Here is an 18,231-nt window from a genome sequence, read left to right as displayed (position 1 = left end):
CTCGCGGGTCCCCCTCGCGTCCCCCTCGCGTCCCCCCGTGTCTGCAGAGTGCCCTTGTGTCCCTTCACGTCCCCCCCTGTCCCCCGTGTCCCCCCATGTCCCCGCAGTCCCCTTGTGTCCCCTCGCGTTCTCCTGCGTCCCCGTGTCCCCCCAGAGCCCCCCTTTGTGTCCCCTGGCGTCCCCTCGCGTCCCCGGAGCCCCCTCATGTCCCCTCACGTCCCCCCTCGTCCTTTCGTGTCCCTTCACGTCCCCCCGTGTCCCCAGAGCCCCCCGCGTCCCCCCATGCCCCCAGGGCCCCCTCACGTCCCCCCCATGTTCCCCTGTGTTCCCCCATGTCCCCTCACGTCCCCCCATGTTCCCTCGTGTGCCATCATGCCCACCCATGTCCCCAGAGCCCCTCGCGTCCCCCCGTGTCCCCTCGTGTGCCATCATGCCCACCCGTGTCCCCAGGGCCCCCTCGCGTCCCCCCATGTCCCCTCGTGTCCCATCATGCCCACCCGTGTCCCCAGAGCCCCCTCGCGTCCCCCTCGCGTTCCCCCGTGTCTGCAGAGTGCCCTTGTGTCCCTTCACGTCCCCCCCGTCCCCCGTGTCCCCCCATGTCTCCGCAGTCCCCTTGTGTCCCCTCGCGTTCTCCTGCGTCCCCGTGTCCCCCCAGAGCCCCCCTTTGTGTCCCCTCGCGTCCCCGGAGCCCCCTCATGTCCCCTCACGTCCCCCCTCGTCCTTTTGTGTCCCTTCACGTCCCCCCGTGTCCCCAGAGCCCCCCCGCGTCCCCCCGTGTCCCCAGAACCTCCCCGCGTCCCCCCATGTCCCCTTGTGTCCCCTCGCGTCCCCCCGTGTCCCCTCGCGTCCCCCCGTGTCCCCTTGTGTCCCCTCGCGTCCCCCCATGCCCCCAGGGCCCCCTCACGTCCCCCCATGTCCCTTTGTGTTCCCCTGTGTTCTCGGAGCCCCCCGTGTCCCCTCGCGTCCCCTCATGCCCCCCCAGAGCCCCCTCGCGTCCCCTTTGTGTCCCCCCGTGTCCCCAGAGCCTCCTCGCATCCCCCTATGTCCCCAGGGCCCCCTCGCATCCCCCCGTGTCCCCTCGTGTCCCCCCGTGTCCCCAGAACCTCCTTGCGTCCCCCCATGTCCCCAGGGCCCCCTCGTGTCCCCCTCGCGTCCCCCCATGTCCCCTTGTGTCCCCTCGCGTCCCCCCCATGTCCCCAGAGCCCCCTCGCGTCCCCCCCGTGTCCCCCTCGCGTCCCCCGTGTCCCCAGAGCCCCCCCAGAGCCCCCTCGCATCCCCCCCTGTCCCCAGAGCCCCCCCGTGTCCCCCTCGCGTCCCCCCAGGTCCCCAGAGCCCCCCGCGCCCCCCCCAGTGGATTCTCCAGCGGCTGGTACCAGGGTTGTGCCCGGGGTGGTGGGGGGGGGGGTCAGGCCCCCTCCCGCCTCCTTCCGCCCCCGCCGCAGCGGTGGGGTGGGGGGGCCAGGACACCCCCCCCGACCACCCCGCGTCCCCCCCCCCCCAGGCTTCGAGGCGCCGCAGCTGGGCGAGCTGCAGCGGGAGCTGGACGGGGCGGTGCTGCGCGAGCTGCGGGGGCCGCGCGAGGGGGGGCTGCGCCGCGCCGTGCTGGCCCTCGAGCTGTGCCGCAAGCAGAGTGAGTGGGGGTCCCGCCCCCCCCCCCCCCGCCCGCCTCCCCAAACCCTGGGGGCCGGGGGGGGGGGGGGACACGGCACCGCGCGGCGGGCACCCGGGTCGGGGATGGGCTGCTGCGGGGGGGGGGCCGGGGGGGGCTGTTGGGTGGTCCTGGCCCCCCCCAACCCCCCGTTTGCCCCCCCCCATTTGACCCCCCCCGGCATGTTAGGCTATGGGGGGGCCGCAGCGCGGTGGCCATGACCAGGCTGGGGGGCCTGGGGGGGGCTGTTGGGTGGTCCTGGCCCCCCCCCACCCCTCATTTGCCCCCCGCATTTGCCCCCCGCCAGGCATGTTGGGCTATGGGGGGGCCGCAGCGGGGTGGCCATGACCAGGCTGGGGGGCCTGGGGGGGGGCTGTTGGGTGGTCCTGGCCCCCCCCCAACCCCCCGTTTGCCCCCCCATTTGCCCCCCCCCCCCAGCACGTTGGGCTATGGGGGGGCTGCAGTGGGGTGGCCATGACCAGGCTGGGGGCCTGGGGGGGGCTGTTGGGTGGTCCTGGCCCCCCCCAACCCCCCGTTTGCCCCCCCATTTGCCCCCCCCCCAGCACGTTGGGCTATGGGGGGGCTGCAGCGGGGTGGCCATGACCAGGCTGGGGGGCCTGGGGGGGGCTGTTGGGTGGTCCTGGCCCCCCCCCAACCCCCCGTTTGCCCCCCATTTGCCCCCCCCCAGCACGTTGGGCTATGGGGGGGCTGCAGCGGGGTGGCCATGACCAGGCTGGGGGGCCTGGGGGGGGCTGTTGGGTGGTCCTGGCCCCCCCCAACCCCCCGTTTGCCCCCCCCATTTGCCCCGCCCCCCAGGCATGTTGGGCTATGGGGGGCTGCAGTGGGGTGGCCATGACCAGGCTGGGGGGGGGGCTGTTGGGTGGTCCTGGCCCCCCCCCCAACCCCCCGTTTGCCCCCCCAGGCATGCTGGGCTATGGGGGGGCTGCAGCGGGGTGGCCATGACCAGGCTGGGGGGGGGCTGGGGGGCTGGGGGGGTCGTGGCCAGGCCGGGGGGGTTGTGGCCCCCCCCCAACCCCCCCCGTTTGCCCCCCCCCAGGCATGCTGGGCTACCGGGGGCCTCAGCGGGGTGGCCGTGGCTGGGCTGGGGGGGACAGCGGTTGGGCCGGGGGGGGCTGGGGGGGTTGTGGCCGGGCCGGGGGGTTGTGGCCCCCCCCAGCCCCCCCCCGTTTGCCCCCCCCAGGCATGCTGGGCTACCGGGGGTGGCCGTGGCCAGGCTGGGGGGGCCGCGGTTGGGCCGGGGGGAGCTGGGGGTGGTCGTGGCCGGGCCGGGGGGGGCCGTGGTGGGGCCGGGGGGGGCTGGGGGGGGTCGTGGCCGGGCCGGGGGGGTTGTGGCCCCCCCCAGCCCCCCCGTTTGCCCCCCCCAGGCATGCTGGGCTACCGGGGGCCTCAGCGGGGTGGCCGTGGCTGGGCTAGGGGGGACAGCGGTTGGGCCGGGGGGGGCTGGGGGGGTCGTGGCCGGGCCGGGGGGGGCCGTGGTGGGGCCGGGGGGGGCTGGGGGGGGTCGTGGCCAGGCCGGGGGGGTTGTGGCCCCCCCCAGCCCCCCCCGTTTGCCCCCCCCCAGGCATGCTGGGCTACCGGGGTGGCCGTGGCCGGGCTGGGGGGGCCACGGTTGGGCCGGGGGGAGCTGGGGGGGGTCGTGGCCGGGCCGGGGGGGTTGTGGCCCCCCCCAGCCCCCCCTTTTGCCCCCCCCAGGCATGCTGGGCTACCGGGGGTGGCCGTGGCCGGGCTGGGGGGCCGCGGTTGGGCCGGGGGGAGCTGGGGGTGGTCGTGGCCGGGCCGGGGGGGTTGTGGCCCCCCCCCAGCCCCCCCCGTTTGCCCCCCCCAGGCATGCTGGGCTACCGGGGGCCGCAGCAGGCCCCCTTCGTGCGGGTGGTGCTGGCGCTGCCGCGGCTGGTGGCGCCGGCGCGGCGGCTGCTGGAGCAGGGGCTGCGCTGGGGGGCCCTGGGCGTGCAGCCCGCCCCCCCCTTCGAGGCCAACATTGACTTCGAGATCCGGTAGGACCCCCGGCTGCCCCCCTCCCACCCCCGGCGCCCCCAAACTGCCCCCCTCCCACCCCCGGCTGCCCCCCCCCAGGGTCTCCACTGGCCCAGCTGCCCCCCCGCGCTCTAAACTGTCCCCCAGCACCCGAACTGCCCCCCCACCCCCAGCTGCCCCCCCCAGGGTCTCCACTGCCCCCCTCCCACCCTCAGCTGCCCCCCCCCAGGGTCTCCACTGCCCCTCCCACCCTCAGCTGCCCCCCTCCCGTGCCCTAAACTGTCCCCCCGCACCCCAAACTGCCCCCCTCCTACCCCCAGCTGCCCCCCCCAGGGTCTCCACTGCCCCCCCGCACCCCAAACTGCCCCCCTCCCACCCCCAGCTGCCCCCCCCAGGGGTCTCCACTGCCCCCCCGCACCCCAAACTGCCCCCTCCCACCCTCAGCTGCCCCCCCCAGGGTCTCCAATGCCCCCCCCCGCCCCCAGCTGCCCCCCCACGCCCTAAACTGTCCCCCCAGCACCCCAAACTGCCCCCCCACCCCCAGCTGCCCCCCCCCGGGTCTCAACTGCCCTCCCTGCACCCCAAACTGCTCCTCCTGGGCCCCAAACTGCCCCCCCAGGGTCTCCACTGCCCCCCCGCACCCCAAACTGCCCCCCCAGGGTCTTCACTGCCCCCCCCACAGCCCAAACTGCCCCCCCACCCCCAGCTGCCCCTCCAGGGTCTCCCCTGCCCTCCCTGCACCTCAAACTGCCCCCCCCAAGGCCTCAAACTGCCTCCCCAGGACCCCAAACTGCCCCCCCAGGCCTCAAACTGCCTCTGGCCCCACAACCTGCCCCCCCCCGGCCCCAAATCTGCTCCCCGGAGCCCCCAACTGCCCCAGTTACAGGCGCCCCCCCCAGCCCCCAAACTGCCCCCCCCCAGCCCCCTCACTCCTGCCCCCCCCAGCCCCCCATCCTGCCCCCCCGGCCCCCCCCCCAACCCCGGGCTGCCCCCGAGCCGCGGCCCCGCTGCCCCCAGGTTCATGGTGGACCGCGACGTCGTGGGCTGCAACTGGATCGAGCTGCCGGCGGGGCAGTACCGGCTGCGGGGGGCCGGGGGGGCTCTGGGGGGGGGCGCCCCCCCGCCCGGCCCCCCCCCGCCACCCTCTGCCAGCTGGAGGCCGACGTGGCCTGGACCGACTTCGTGAGCCACCCGGCCGAGGGCGCCTGGCAGGACCTCGCGCCCCTGCGGGTGCTCAGCTTCGACATCGAGTGCGCCGGGCGCAAGGGTAGGGGGCCGGGGGGGGTCTGGGGGCTCTGGGGGGGGCTCCGGGGGGGTCCGGGGGGGGGTCTGGGGGCTCCGGGGGGGGCGCCTGGCAGGATGTCGCGCCCCTGCGGGTGCTCAGCTTCGACATCGAGTGCACCGGGCGCAAGGGTAGGGGGCGGGGGGGGTCTGGGGGCTCCGGGGGGGGCTCCAGGGGGGTCTGGGGGCTCCGGGGGGGCTCCGGAGGGGTCCGGGGGGGTCTGGGGGCTCCGGGGGGGGCGCCTGCAGGACCTCGCGCCCCTGCGGGTGCTCAGCTTCGACATCGAGTGCGCCGGGCGCAAGGGTAGGGGGCCGGGGGGGGGTCTGGGGGCTCCGGGGGGGGCTCCAGGGGGGTCCGGGGGGGGGTCTGGGGGCTCCGGGGGGTCTGGGGGCTCCGGGGGGGGCTCCAGGGGGGTCCGGGGGGGGTCTGGGGCTCCGGGGGGGGGCGCCTGGCAGGACCTCGCGCCCCTGCGGGTGCTCAGCTTCGACATCGAGTGCGCCGGGCGCAAGGGTAGGGGGCCGGGGGGGCTCTATGGGGCTCGGGGGGGTCTGGGGGCTCCGGGGGGGGCTCCGGGGGGGTCCGGGGGGGGTCTGGGGGCTCCGGGGGGCGCCCTGGCAGGACCTCGCGCCCCTGCGGGTGCTCAGCTTCGACATCGAGTGCGCCGGGCGCAAGGGTAGGGGGCCGGGGGGGGTCTGGGGGCTCCGGGGGGGCTCCAGGGGGGTCTGGGGGCTCCGGGGGGGCGCCTGGCAGGACCTCGCGCCCCTGCGGGTGCTCAGCTTCGACATCGAGTGTGCCGGGCGCAAGGGTAGGGGGCCGGGGGGGGGTCTGGGGGCTCCGGGGGGGGCTCCGGGGGGGTCTGGGGTCTCCGGGGGGCGCCTGGCAGGACCTCGCGCCCCTGCGGGTGCTCAGCTTCGACATCGAGTGCGCCGGGCGCAAGGGTAGGGGCCGGGGGGGGGTCTGGGGCTCCAGGGGGGTCCGGGGGGGTCTGGGGACTCCGGGGGGGGCGCCTGGCAGGACCTCGCGCCCCTGCGGGTGCTCAGCTTCGACATCGAGTGCGCCGGGCGCAAGGGTAGGGGGCCGGGGGGGCTCTATGGGGCTCTGGGGGGGTCTGGGGGCTCCGGGGGGGCTCCAGGGGGGGCCAGGGGGGTCTGGGGGCTCCGGGGGGGCTCCAGGGGGGTCCGGGGGGGTCTGGGGGCTCCGGGGGGGGCGCCTGGCAGGACCTCGCGCCCCTTCGGGTGCTCAGCTTCGACATCGAGTGCGCCGGGCGCAAGGGTAGGGGGCCGGGGGGGGCTCCGGGGGGGTCTGGGGGCTCCGGGGGGGGCTCCGGGGGGGGTCTGGGGGCTCCGGGGGGCGCCTGGCAGGACCTCGCGCCCCTGCGGGTGCTCAGCTTTGACATCGAGTGCGCCGGGCGCAAGGGGTAGGGGACCGGGGGGGGCTCCGGGGGGTCTGGGGGCTCCGGGGGGGCTCCGGGGGGGTCTGGGGGGGGTCTGGGGGCTCCGGGGGGGCACCTGGCAGGACCTCGCGCCCCTGCGGGTGCTCAGCTTTGACATCGAGTGCGCCGGGCGCAAGGGTAGGGGGCCGGGGAGGGTCTGGGGGGGTCCGGGGGGGTCTCACCGCCGTCCCCCCCCCAGGGGTGTTCCCCGAGCCCGAGCAGGACCCCGTGATCCAGGTGGCCGGCGTGGTGCTGCGGCCGGCGGCTCCGGGGGGGCTCGGGGGCTCCGCACGGGGTCGGGGGGATGCGGGGGGCTCCGAGGTGGGTCTGGGGGCTCCGGGGGGGGTCTCACCGCCGTCCCCCCCCCCCAGGGGTGTTCCCCGAGCCCGAGCAGGACCCCGTGATCCAGGTGGCCGGCGTGGTGCTGCGGCAGGGGGGGCTCGGGGGGCTCCGCACGGGGTCGGGGGGATTCGGGGGGCTCCGAGGTGGGTCTGGGGGCTCCGGGGGGGGTCTCACCGCCGTCCCCCCCCCAGGGGTGTTCCCCCGAGCCCGAGCAGGACCCCGTGATCCAGGTGGCCGGCGTGGTGCTGCGGCCGGCGGCTCCGGGGGGGCTCGGGGGGCTCCGCACGGGGTCGGGGGGATTCGGGGGGCTCCGAGGTGGGTCTGGGGGCTCCGGGGGGGGGTCTCACCGCCGTCCCCCCCCCAGGGGTGTTCCCCGAGCCCGAGCAGGACCCCGTGATCCAGGTGGCCGGCGTGGTGCTGCGGCCGGCGGCTCCGGGGGGCTCCGGGGGGCTCCGCACGGGGTCGGGGGGATTCGGGGGGCTCCGAGGTGGGTCTGGGGGCTCCGGGGGGGGGTCTCACCGCCGTCCCCCCCCCAGGGGTGTTCCCCGAGCCCGAGCAGGACCCCGTGATCCAGGTGGCCGGCGTGGTGCTGCGGCCGGCGGCTCCGGGGGGGCTCGGGGGGCTCCGCGCGGGGTCGGGGGGATTCGGGGGGCTCCGAGGTGGGTCTGGGGGCTCCGGGGGGGGGTCTCACCGCCGTCCCCCCCCCCAGGGGTGTTCCCTGAGCCCGAGCAGGACCCCGTGATCCAGGTGGCCGGCGTGGTGCTGCGGCCGGCGGCTCCGGGGGGGCTCGGGGGGCTCCGCGCGGGGTCAGGGGGATTCGGGGGGCTCCGAGGTGGGTCTGGGGGCTCCGGGGGGGGGTCTCACCGCCGTCCCCCCCCCCAGGGGTGTTCCCCGAGCCCGAGCAGGACCCCGTGATCCAGGTGGCCGGCGTGGTGCTGCGGCCGGCGGCTCCGGGGGGCTCGGGGGGCTCCGCGCGGGGTCGGGGGGATTCGGGGGGCTCCGAGGTGGGTCTGGGGGCTCCGGGGGGGGTCTCACCGCCGTCCCCCCCCCCCAGGCGTGTTCCCCGAGCCCGAGCAGGACCCCGTGATCCAGGTGGCCGGCGTGGTGCTGCGGCCGGCGGCTCCGGGGGGGCTCGGGGGGCTCCGCACGGGGTCGGGGGGATTCGGGGGGCTCCGAGGTGGGTCTGGGGGCTCCGGGGGGGGGGTCTCACCGCCGTCCCCCCCCCCCAGGGGTGTTCCCCGAGCCCGAGCAGGACCCCGTGATCCAGGTGGCCGGCGTGGTGCTGCGGCCGGCGGCTCCGGGGGGGCTCGGGGGGCTCCGCACGGGGTCGGGGGGATTCGGGGGGCTCCGAGGTGGGTCTGGGGGCTCCGGGGGGGGGGTCTCACCGCCGTCCCCCCCCCCCAGGGGTGTTCCCCGAGCCCGAGCAGGACCCCGTGATCCAGGTGGCCGGCGTGGTGCTGCGGCCGGCGGCTCCGGGGGGGCTCGGGGGGCTCCGCACGGGGTCGGGGGGATTCGGGGGGCTCCGAGGTGGGTCTGGGGGCTCCGGGGGGGGGGTCTCACCGCCGTCCCCCCCCCCCAGGGGTGTTCCCCGAGCCCGAGCAGGACCCCGTGATCCAGGTGGCCGGCGTGGTGCTGCGGCCGGCGGCTCCGGGGGGGCTCGGGGGGCTCCGCGCGGGGTCGGGGGGATTCGGGGGGCTCCGAGGTGGGTCTGGGGGCTCCGGGGGGGGTCTCACCGCCGTCCCCCCCCCCCAGGCGTGTTCCCCGAGCCCGAGCAGGACCCCGTGATCCAGGTGGCCGGCGTGGTGCTGCGGCCGGCGGCTCCGGGGGGGCTCGGGGGGCTCCGCACGGGGTCGGGGGGATTCGGGGGGCTCCGAGGTGGGTCTGGGGGCTCCGGGGGGGGGGTCTCACCGCCGTCCCCCCCCCCCAGGGGTGTTCCCCGAGCCCGAGCAGGACCCCGTGATCCAGGTGGCCGGCGTGGTGCTGCGGCCGGCGGCTCCGGGGGGGCTCGGGGGGCTCCGCACGGGGTCGGGGGGATTCGGGGGGCTCCGAGGTGGGTCTGGGGGCTCCGGGGGGGGGGTCTCACCGCCGTCCCCCCCCCCCCAGGCGTGTTCCCCGAGCCCGAGCAGGACCCCGTGATCCAGGTGGCCGGCGTGGTGCTGCGGCCGGCGGCTCCGGGGGGGGCTCGGGGGGCTCCGCGCGGGGTCGGGGGGATTCGGGGGGCTCCGAGGTGGGTCTGGGGGCTCCGGGGGGGGTCTCACCGCCGTCCCCCCCCCCCAGGCGTGTTCCCCGAGCCCGAGCAGGACCCCGTGATCCAGGTGGCCGGCGTGGTGCTGCGGCCGGCGGCTCGGGGGGGCTCGGGGGGCTCCGCACGGGGTCGGGGGGATTCGGGGGGCTCCGAGGTGGGTCTGGGGGCTCCGGGGGGGGGGGTCTCACCGCCGTCCCCCCCCCCCCAGGCGTGTTCCCCGAGCCCGAGCAGGACCCCGTGATCCAGGTGGCCGGCGTGGTGCTGCGGCCGGCGGCTCCGGGGGGGCTCGGGGGGCTCCGCGCGGGTCGGGGGATTCGGGGGGCTCCGAGGTGGGTCTGGGGCTCCGGGGGGGGTCTCACCGCCGTCCCCCCCCCCAGGCGTGTTCCCCGAGCCCGAGCAGGACCCCGTGATCCAGGTGGCCGGCGTGGTGCTGCGGCCGGCGGCTCCGGGGGGGCTCGGGGGGCTCCGCGCGGGGTCGAGGGGATTCGGGGGGCTCCGAGGTGGGTCTGGGGGCTCCGGGGGGGGTCTCACCGCCGTCCCCCCCCCCAGGGGTGTTCCCCCGAGCCCGAGCAGGACCCCGTGATCCAGGTGGCCGGCGTGGTGCTGCGGCAGGGCGAGCGGGAGCCCTTCGTGCGCGCCGTCTTCGCCCTGGGCACCTGCGCCCCCATCCTGGGCTCCCAGGTGCTCTGCTTCCAGCGCGAGCAGGACCTGCTGCAGGTGCGGCCGGGGGGGGGCCGGGGGGCTGCAGGTGGGATGGGGGGGGTCCTGGGGGGCTCCAGGTGGACCTAGGAGAGCCCTGGGGGGCTCAGAGGGGCTGCAGGTGGGATGGGGGGGGTCCTGGGGGGGCTCCAGGTGGACCTAGGAGAGCCCTGGGGGCGGGGGGGGCTGCAGGTGGGATGGGGGGGTCCTGGGGGGGCTCCAGGTGGACCTAGGAGAGCCCTGGGGGGCTCAAAGGGGCTGCAGGTGGGATGGGGGGGGTCCTGGGGGGGCTCCAGGTGGACCTAGGAGAGCCCTGGGGGGCTCAAAGGGGCTGCAGGTGGGATGGGGGGGGTCCTGGGGGGGCTTCTGGGGGGCTGCAGGTGGGATGGGGGGTCCTAGGGGGGCTCCTGGGAGGCACTGGGGGCATCAGGTGGCACTGGGAGAGAGCTGGGGGGCTCAGAGGGGCTCCAACTGGGACATGGGGGGCGCTGGGGGGCTGCAGGTGGGATGTGGCGGGTCCTGGGGGGGCTTGAGGTGGACCTAAGAGAGCCCTGGGGGCTCAGAGGGGCTCCAACTGGGACATGGGGGGTCCTGGGGGGGATTCTGGGGGGCTGCAGGTGGGATGAGGGGTCCAGGGGGGGCTCCTGGGGGGCGCTGGGGGCATCAGGTGGCACTGGGAGAGAGCTGGGGGGCTCAGAGGGGCTCCAACTGGGACATGGGGGGCGCTGGGGGTCTCCAGGTGTGATGAGGGGTCCTGGGGGGGCTCCAGGTGGGACCTGGGGAGGGCCCTGGGGGGCTCTAGGTGGGATGGGGAGTCCTGGGGGGGCCCTGGGGGGCTCTAGGTGGGGTGGGAGGTTCTGGGGGGGACCCTGGGGGGCTGCAGGTGGATGTGAGGGGGTCCTGGGGGGGGTCCAGGTGGGACCTGGGGGGGGGCCCTGGGGGGCTGCAGGTGGGGTGGGGGGTCCTGGGGGTGGCTGCTGCTGGGATGTGAGGGGCCCTGGGGGCTCCAGGTGGGACTTGGGAGCCCCTGGGGGGGCTCCGCGGTGCCTGGGGGGCTCCATGTGGGACTGGGGGTCCCCGGGGGGGGGTTCTGGGGGTCCCAGCACCCCCTGACCCCCCATCCCCCCCCCCCCCCAGGCCTGGGCCGAGTTCGTGCGCGTCGTGGACCCCGACATCGTCACGGGCTACAACATCCAGAACTTCGACCTGCCCTACCTGCTGCAGCGCGCCCAGGTCCTCAAGGTACGGCCGCCCCACGGCCGCCCCACGGCGCCCACGGCCGCCCCACGGCTGCCCCACGGCGCCCACGGCCGCCCCACGGCGCCCACGCGCCCCCCACGCCCCCCAGACCCCCCTGCGGCGGCTCCCGTCCCCCCGCGCCTGCCCTACCTGCTGCAGCGCGCCCAGGTCCTCAAGGTACGGCCGCCCCACGGCCGCCCCACGGCGCCCACGGCCGCCCCACGGCTGCCCCACGGCGCCCACGGCCGCCCCACGGCGCCCACGCGCCCCCCACGCCCCCCAGACCCCCCTGCGGCGGCTCCCGTCCCCCCGCGCCTGCCCTACCTGCTGCAGCGCGCCCAGGTCCTCAAGGTACGGCCGCCCCACGGCCGCCCCACGGCGCCCACGGCTGCCCCACGGCGCCCACGGCCGCCCCACGGCTGCCCCACGGCGCCCACGCCCGCCCCACGGCGCCCACGCGCCCCCCACGCCCCCCAGACCCCCCTGCGGCGGCTCCCGTCCCCCCGCGCCTGCCCTACCTGCTGCAGCGCGCCCAGGTCCTCAAGGTACGGCTGCCCCATGGCCGCCCCACGGCGCCCACGGCCGCCCCACGGCTGCCCCACGGCCGCCCCACGGCGCCCACGCGCCCCCCACGCCCCCCAGACCCCCCTGCGGCGGCTCCCGTCCCCCCGTGCCTGCCCTACCTGCTGCAGCGCGCCCAGGTCCTCAAGGTACGGCCGCCCCACGGCCGCCCCACGGCGCCCACGCCCGCCCCACGGCGCCCACGGCGCCCACGGCTGCCCCATGGCGCCCACGCGCCCCCCACGCCCCCCAGACCCCCCTGCGGCGGCTCCCGTCCCCCCGCGCCTGCCCTACCTGCTGCAGCGCGCCCAGGTCCTCAAGGTACGGCCGCCCCACGGCGCCCACGCCCACCCCACGGCGCCCACGGTGCCCACGGCTGCCCCATGGCGCCCACGCGCCCCCCACGCCCCCCCGGACCCCCCTGCGGCGGCTCCCGTCCCCCCGCGCCTGCCCTACCTGCTGCAGCGCGCCCAGGTCCTCAAGGTACGGCCGCCCCACGGCACCCACGGCTGCCTCACAGCTGCCCCACGGCTGCCCCATGGCACCCACGGCTGCCTAGCTGGCCCCTTGGCCCCCCCCGGCCTCCCAGCCAGCCCCCCAGCCGCCCCACAGCCTCCCAGCCTGACCCCCAGCCGCCCCACAGGCCCCCACAGCCGCCCCACAGGCTCCAGCCAGCCCCATAGGCAGAGCCCTCGGGCCCTGCTGCCCCCCCCAGGGCGGTGGCTGCCCCCCAGCCCCTCACCCCTGTCCCCCCCCCCCCCCCCCCAGGTCGACTCCTTCCCCTTCCTGGGCCGGGTCCGGGGGCAGCGCTCGCTCGTGCGCGACGCCTCCTTCCAGTCGCGGCAGCTGGGCCGGCGCGAGAACAAGATGGTCACCATGGAGGGCCGGGTGCAGTTCGACCTGCTGCAGGTGCGGGGACACGGGGGGACGTTGAGGGGACGTGGGGGGACGTTGAGGGGACACGGAGGGACGTGGAGGGTCACCATGGAGGGCCGGGTGCAGTTGGACCTGCTGCAGGTATGGGGACACGGGGGGATGTTGAGGGGACGTGGGGGGACATGGAGGGTCACCACGGAGAGCCACGTCCCCCTGAAGCTGTCGCAGGACCCAGGGGCGACGCGGGGGGACACGGGAGGGACACAGAGGAGACACGGAGGGTCACCACGGAGGGCCACGTCCCCCTGAACCTGTCGCAGGACCCAGGGGTGACGCGGGGGGACACGGGAGGGACACAGAGGAGACATGGAGGGTCACCACGGAGAGCCACGTCCCCCTGAACCTGTCGCAGGACCCAGGGGTGACGCGGGGGGACACGGGAGGGACACAGAGGAGACACGGAGGGTCACCACGGAGGGCCACGTCCCCCTGAACCTGTCGCAGGACCCAGGGGTGACATGGGGGGACACGGGAGGGACACAGAGGAGACATGGAGGGTCACCACGGAGGGCCACGTCCCCCTGAACCTGTCGCAGGACCCAGGGGCGACGCGGGGGGACACGGGAGGGACACAGAGGAGACATGGAGGGTCACTACGGAGAGCCACGTCCCCCTGAACCTGTCGCAGGACCCAGGGGTGACGCGGGGGGACACGGGAGGGACACAGAGGAGACATGGAGGGTCACCACGGAGAGCCACGTCCCCCTGAACCTGTCGCAGGACCCAGGGGTGACGCGGGGGGACACGGGAGGGACACAGAGGAGACACGGAGGGTCACCACGGAGGGCCACGTCCCCCTGAACCTGTCGCAGGACCCAGGGGCGACGCGGGGGGACACGGGAGGGACACAGAGGAGACACGGAGGGTCACCACGGAGGGCCACGTCCCCCTGAACCTGTCGCAGGACCCAGGGGTGACGCGGGGGGACACGGGAGGGACACAGAGGAGACATGGAGGGTCACCACGGAGGGCCACGTCCCCCTGAACCTGTCGCAGGACCCAGGGGTGACGCGGGGGGACACGGGAGGGACACAGAGGAGACACGGAGGGTCACCACGGAGAGCCACGTCCCCCTGAACCTGTCGCAGGACCCAGGGGCGACGCGGGGGGACACGGGAGGGACACAGAGGAGACACGGAGGGTCACCACGGAGGGCCACGTCCCCCTGAACCTGTCGCAGGACCCAGGGGCGACGCGGGGGGACACGGGAGGGACACAGAGGAGACATGGAGGGTCACCACGGAGGGCCACGTCCCCCTGAACCTGTCGCAGGACCCAGGGGTGACGCGGGGGGACACGGGAGGGACACAGAGGAGACATGGAGGGTCACCACGGAGGGCCACGTCCCCCTGAACCTGTCGCAGGACCCAGGGGCGACGCGGAGGGGCGCAGGGCGGGGACAGGCCGCGCCGTGGGGGGCGGCGGTGACGGTGACGTCCCCCCCGGGCAGGTGCTGCTGCGGGACCACAAGCTGCGCTCCTACACCCTCAACGCCGTCAGCTACCACTTCCTGCAGGAGCAGAAGGAGGACGTGCAGCACTCCATCATCACCGACCTCCAGGTGGGGCCCAGGCGTCCGGGCGGGGCTCCCGGCAGGCCCCGTGTCCCCACTGCATGGCCCTGTGTCCCTGCCGCGTCCTCCCTGTGTCCCTGACGTGTCCCCGTGTCCCCAGAACGGCTCGGAGCAGACGCGGCGCCGCCTGGCCGTGTACTGCCTCAAGGACGCCTTCCTGCCGCTGCGGCTCCTGGAGAAGCTCATGTGCGTGGTGAACTACGTGGAGATGGCCCGCGTCACCGGCGTCCCCCTCAGCTACCTGCTGGTGCGGGGACAGCAGGTCAAGGTGGTCTCCCAGCTCCTGCGCCAGGTGAGCCGGACACGGGGAGCTGGGGACGCTAGGGGGACAGGGACACGGGCCACCAGGAGGGCCGTGGAGGAACAGGGACGTGGGGACGAGGACGTGGAGAAAGAGGGACGTGGGGACGGGGCCATGGGGCGACCAGGAGGAACCTGTAGGAGGAAGAACATGGAAGTGAGGACATGGGGCTGCCAGAAGAGACCTGGAGAAGCAGGGACATGGAGGTGGGGACATGGGGCCACCAGGAGGGACGTGGAGGAACAGGGCCGTGGAGGTGGGGACATGGGGTCATGAGGAGGGACATGGAGAAAGAGGGCCGTGGAGGTGGGGACATGGGGCCACCAGGAGGGACGTGGAGGAACAGGGACATGGAGGTGGGGCCATGGGGCACCAGGAGGAACATGGAGGAACAGGGACATGGAGGTGGGGCCATGTGGCCACCAGGAGGAACATGGAGGAAGAGGGATATGGAGGTGGGGACATGGGGCATCAGGAGGAACATGGAGGAAGAGGGTCATGGAGGTGGGGACATGGGGCACCAGGAGGAACATGGAGGAACAGGGACATGGAGGTGGGGCCATGTGGCCACCAGGAGGAACATGGAGGAAGAGGGATATGGAGGTGGGGACATGGGGCATCAGGAGGAACATGGAGGAAGAGGGTCATGGAGGTGGGGACATGGGGCACCAGGAGGGACACGGAGGAACAGGGACATGGAGGTGGGGACATGGGGCATCAGGAGGAACATGGAGGAAGAGGGACATGGAGGGGGGGACATGGGGCATCAGGAGGAACATGGAGGAAGAGGGACATGGAGGTGGGGACATGGGGTCATGAGGAGGAACAGGGCCGTGGAGGTGGGGACATGGGGCCACCAGGAGGAACCTGGAGGAACAGGGACATGGAGGTGGGGCCATGGGGCCACCAGGAGGGACACGGAGGAAGAGGGACATGGAGGTGGGGACATGGGGTCATGAGGAGGAACAGGGCCGTGGAGGTGGGGACATGGGGCCACCAGGAGGGACCTGGAGGGACCTGGAGGAACAGGGACATGGAGGTGGGGCCATGGGGCCACCGGGAGGAACATGGAGGAAGAAGGACGTGGAGATGTGGCTACGGAGCCACCAGGAGGGACGTGGAGGAAGAGGGACGTGGGGACGGGGCCGTCGCAGGGCGCCGGGGAGGTGACGTCCCCCGCTGAGCCCTGCCGCCCCCCCCCCCCCGCCCCCAGGCCATGAAGCAGGACCTGGTGATGCCGGTGGTGAAGGCGGAGGGCGGCGAGGACTACGAGGGAGCCACCGTCATCGAGCCGCTCAAGGGGTGAGCGGGGGGGCGGCGGGGGCGCGGGGCGGCGGGGGCGCGGGGAGGGTGACGGTGACGGTGACGCCCCCGCAGGTACTACGACACCCCCATCGCCACGCTGGACTTCTCCTCGCTGTACCCGTCCATCATGATGGCGCACAACCTCTGCTACACCACCCTGCTGCCCCCCGGCGGCCCCGAGCGCTACGGGTGGGGGCGGGCCGGGCGCTGGGCGGCACTGGGAGGGACTGGGGGGGCACCGGGGTGGGGACTGGGGGGCACTGGGAGGAACTGGGGGGACACTGGGAGCAATGAGGGGGTGCTGGGGAGAGCCTGGGGGGTACTGGGAGGAACTGGGGGGCACTGGGAGGGGCTGCGTTGGCACTGGGAGCAATGAGGGGGTGCTGGGGAGAGCCTGGGAGGGACTGGGGGAGACCGGGGGAGACTGGGGGGCACTGGAGCAGGACTGGGAGGTGCTGGGGCAGGACTGGGGGGCACTGGGGCAGGACTAGGGGGCACTGGGAGGTGCTGGGGGGCACTGGGGCAGGACTGGGGGGTGCTGGGGGCACTGGGGGGCACTGGGGCAGGACTGGGGGGTGCTGAGGGGCACTGGGGCAGGACTGGGAGGCACTGAGGGGCACTGGGGCAGGACTGGGGGGCACTGGGAGGCACTGGGGGGCATAGGGGCAGGACTGGGAGGTGTTGGGGGTCCCGGGGGGACGCCGTGGGGCAGTGCTGACCCCCCCCGACCCCAGGCTGGCGGCGGGGGACGTGGTGTGCACGCCCACGGGTGACCTGTTCGTCACGGCCGTGGGGGGTCCGGGGGGCGGTGTGGGGCGGTGTGGGGGTCCCGGGGGGACGCCGTGGGGCAGCGCTGACCCCCCCCGACCCCAGGCTGGCGGCGGGGGACGTGGTGCGCACGCCCACGGGTGACCTGTTCGTCACGGCCGCCGTGCGCAAGGGGCTCCTGCCCGAGGTGCTCGAGGGGCTGCTGGCCGCCCGCAAGAGGTGGGGGCCGGGGGGGGCTCCTGGGGGGTCCCGGGGGGCGCTTGGGAGGTCGGGGGGGGCTCCTGGGGGGTCCCGGGGGGCGTTGGGGGGTCTGGAGGGGGCCCGGGGGGTGTTATTGGGGTCCTGAGGGGTGTTTGGGGGGTCTGGGGGGGCCTGGGGGGTGTTATTGGGGTCCTGAGGGGTGTTTGGGGAGTCTGGGGGGGCCCGGGGGGTGTTATTGGGGTCCCAGGGGGGCATTTGGGGGGTCTGGGGGGGCCCAGGGGGTGTTATTGGGGTCCTGGGGGGGTGTTTGGGGGGTCTGGGGGGGCCTGGGGGGTGTTATTGGGGTCCTGAGGGGTGTTTGGGAGGTCTGGGGGGCCCAGGGGGTTTTATTGGGGTCCTGAGGGGTGTTTGGGGGGTCTGGGGGGGCCGGGGGGTGTTATTGGGGTCCTGGGGGGGTGTTTGGGGGGTCTGGGGGGGGCCCGGGGTGCAGGGGGTGGTGGTGGGGGGTGATGGGGGTCCTGGGGGGCAGCAGGGGGGCAGGGGACGGTGGGGAGGGGTCCCATGGGGCAGCAGCAGGGGTCCGAGGGGAAGGTGCGGGGGGGTCTGGGGGGCAGCGGTGGGGCGCTGTGGGGTGGCATGGGGCAGGTGTGGGGCACTGTGGGGTGGCGTGGGGCAGGCGTGGGGCACTGTGGCACAGCAGTGGGGTGCCGTGGGGCAGGCATGGGGCACTGTGGGGCAGCGGCAGGATGCCTTGGGGTGGGCATAGGGCAGTGTGGGGCGGCGTGGGGCAGCCATGGCGCAGCGGTGGGGGGCCGTGGGGCGCCGTGGGGCAGCGGCGGGGTGCTATGGCACAACGGTGAGGCACTGTGGGGCGATGGTGGGGCGCTGTGGGGCAGCGGTAGGGGGCCATGAGGCGCTGTGGGGCAGTGTGAGGCAGCGGCGGGGTACCGTGGGGCAGCCGTGGGGTGGTGTGGGGTGCCATGGGGCAGTGTGGTGCGCTATGGGGCAGCCGTGGGGCGCTACGGGGCAGCTATGGGGCAGCTATGGGGCGCCTCGGCAGGGTGAAGGCGGAGCTGGGCCGCGAGCGGGAGCCCTTCCGGCGGCAGGTGCCGTGGGGCGGCCGTGGGGTGCTATGGGGCGGCTATGGGGCAGCTATGGGGCAGCTATGGGGCAGCTATGGGGCGCCTCGGCAGGGTGAAGGCAGAGCTGGGCCGCGAGCGGGAGCCCTTCCGGCGGCAGGTGCCGTGGGGCGGCCGTGGGGTGCTATGGGGCGGCTATGGGGCAGCTATGGGGCAGCTATGGGGCGCCTCGGCAGGGTGAAGGCGGAGCTGGGCCGCGAGCGGGAGCCCTTCCGGCGGCAGGTGCCGTGGGGCGGCCGTGGGGTGCTATGGGGCAGCTATGGGGCAGCTATGGGGCGCCTCGGCAGGGTGAAGGCGGAGCTGGGCCGCGAGCGGGAGCCCTTCCGGCGGCAGGTGCCGTGGGGCGGCTGTGGGGCAGCTATGGGGCAGCCATGGGGCGCTATGGGGCAGCTATGGGGCAGCTATGGGGCGCCTCGGCAGGGTGAAGGCAGAGCTGGGCCGGGAGCGGGAGCCCTTCCGGCGGCAGGTGCCGTGGGGCGGCCGTGGGGTGCTGTGGGGCAGCTATGGGGCAGCTGTGGGGCAGCTATGGGGCGCCTCGGCAGGGTGAAGGCGGAGCTGGGCCGCG

General features: G+C 76.0%; 1 protein-coding gene across 1 annotated transcript in view; it reads left to right on the top strand.

The window, feature by feature from the left end:
* Window positions 1–18,231, top strand: part of LOC138065129 (DNA polymerase delta catalytic subunit-like) — a 36,580-nt gene that overhangs the window by 5,203 nt on the left and 13,146 nt on the right. Inside the window, 13 exon segments of the mRNA XM_068929324.1 lie at window positions 1,502–1,630; window positions 3,495–3,663; window positions 4,661–4,728; window positions 4,731–4,910; window positions 6,557–6,594; window positions 9,533–9,661; window positions 10,781–10,885; window positions 12,212–12,352; window positions 13,830–13,940; window positions 14,053–14,244; window positions 15,467–15,555; window positions 15,631–15,747; window positions 16,432–16,545. Of these exon segments, the coding sequence (XP_068785425.1) occupies window positions 1,502–1,630; window positions 3,495–3,663; window positions 4,661–4,728; window positions 4,731–4,910; window positions 6,557–6,594; window positions 9,533–9,661; window positions 10,781–10,885; window positions 12,212–12,352; window positions 13,830–13,940; window positions 14,053–14,244; window positions 15,467–15,555; window positions 15,631–15,747; window positions 16,432–16,545 (1,582 nt within the window).

The sequence above is a fragment of the Struthio camelus genome, unplaced genomic scaffold, assembly GCF_040807025.1.
Source record: "Struthio camelus isolate bStrCam1 unplaced genomic scaffold, bStrCam1.hap1 HAP1_SCAFFOLD_149, whole genome shotgun sequence".
Classification (NCBI taxonomy): domain Eukaryota; kingdom Metazoa; phylum Chordata; class Aves; order Struthioniformes; family Struthionidae; genus Struthio; species Struthio camelus.
This window is presented reverse-complemented; position numbering and strand designations above follow the sequence as displayed.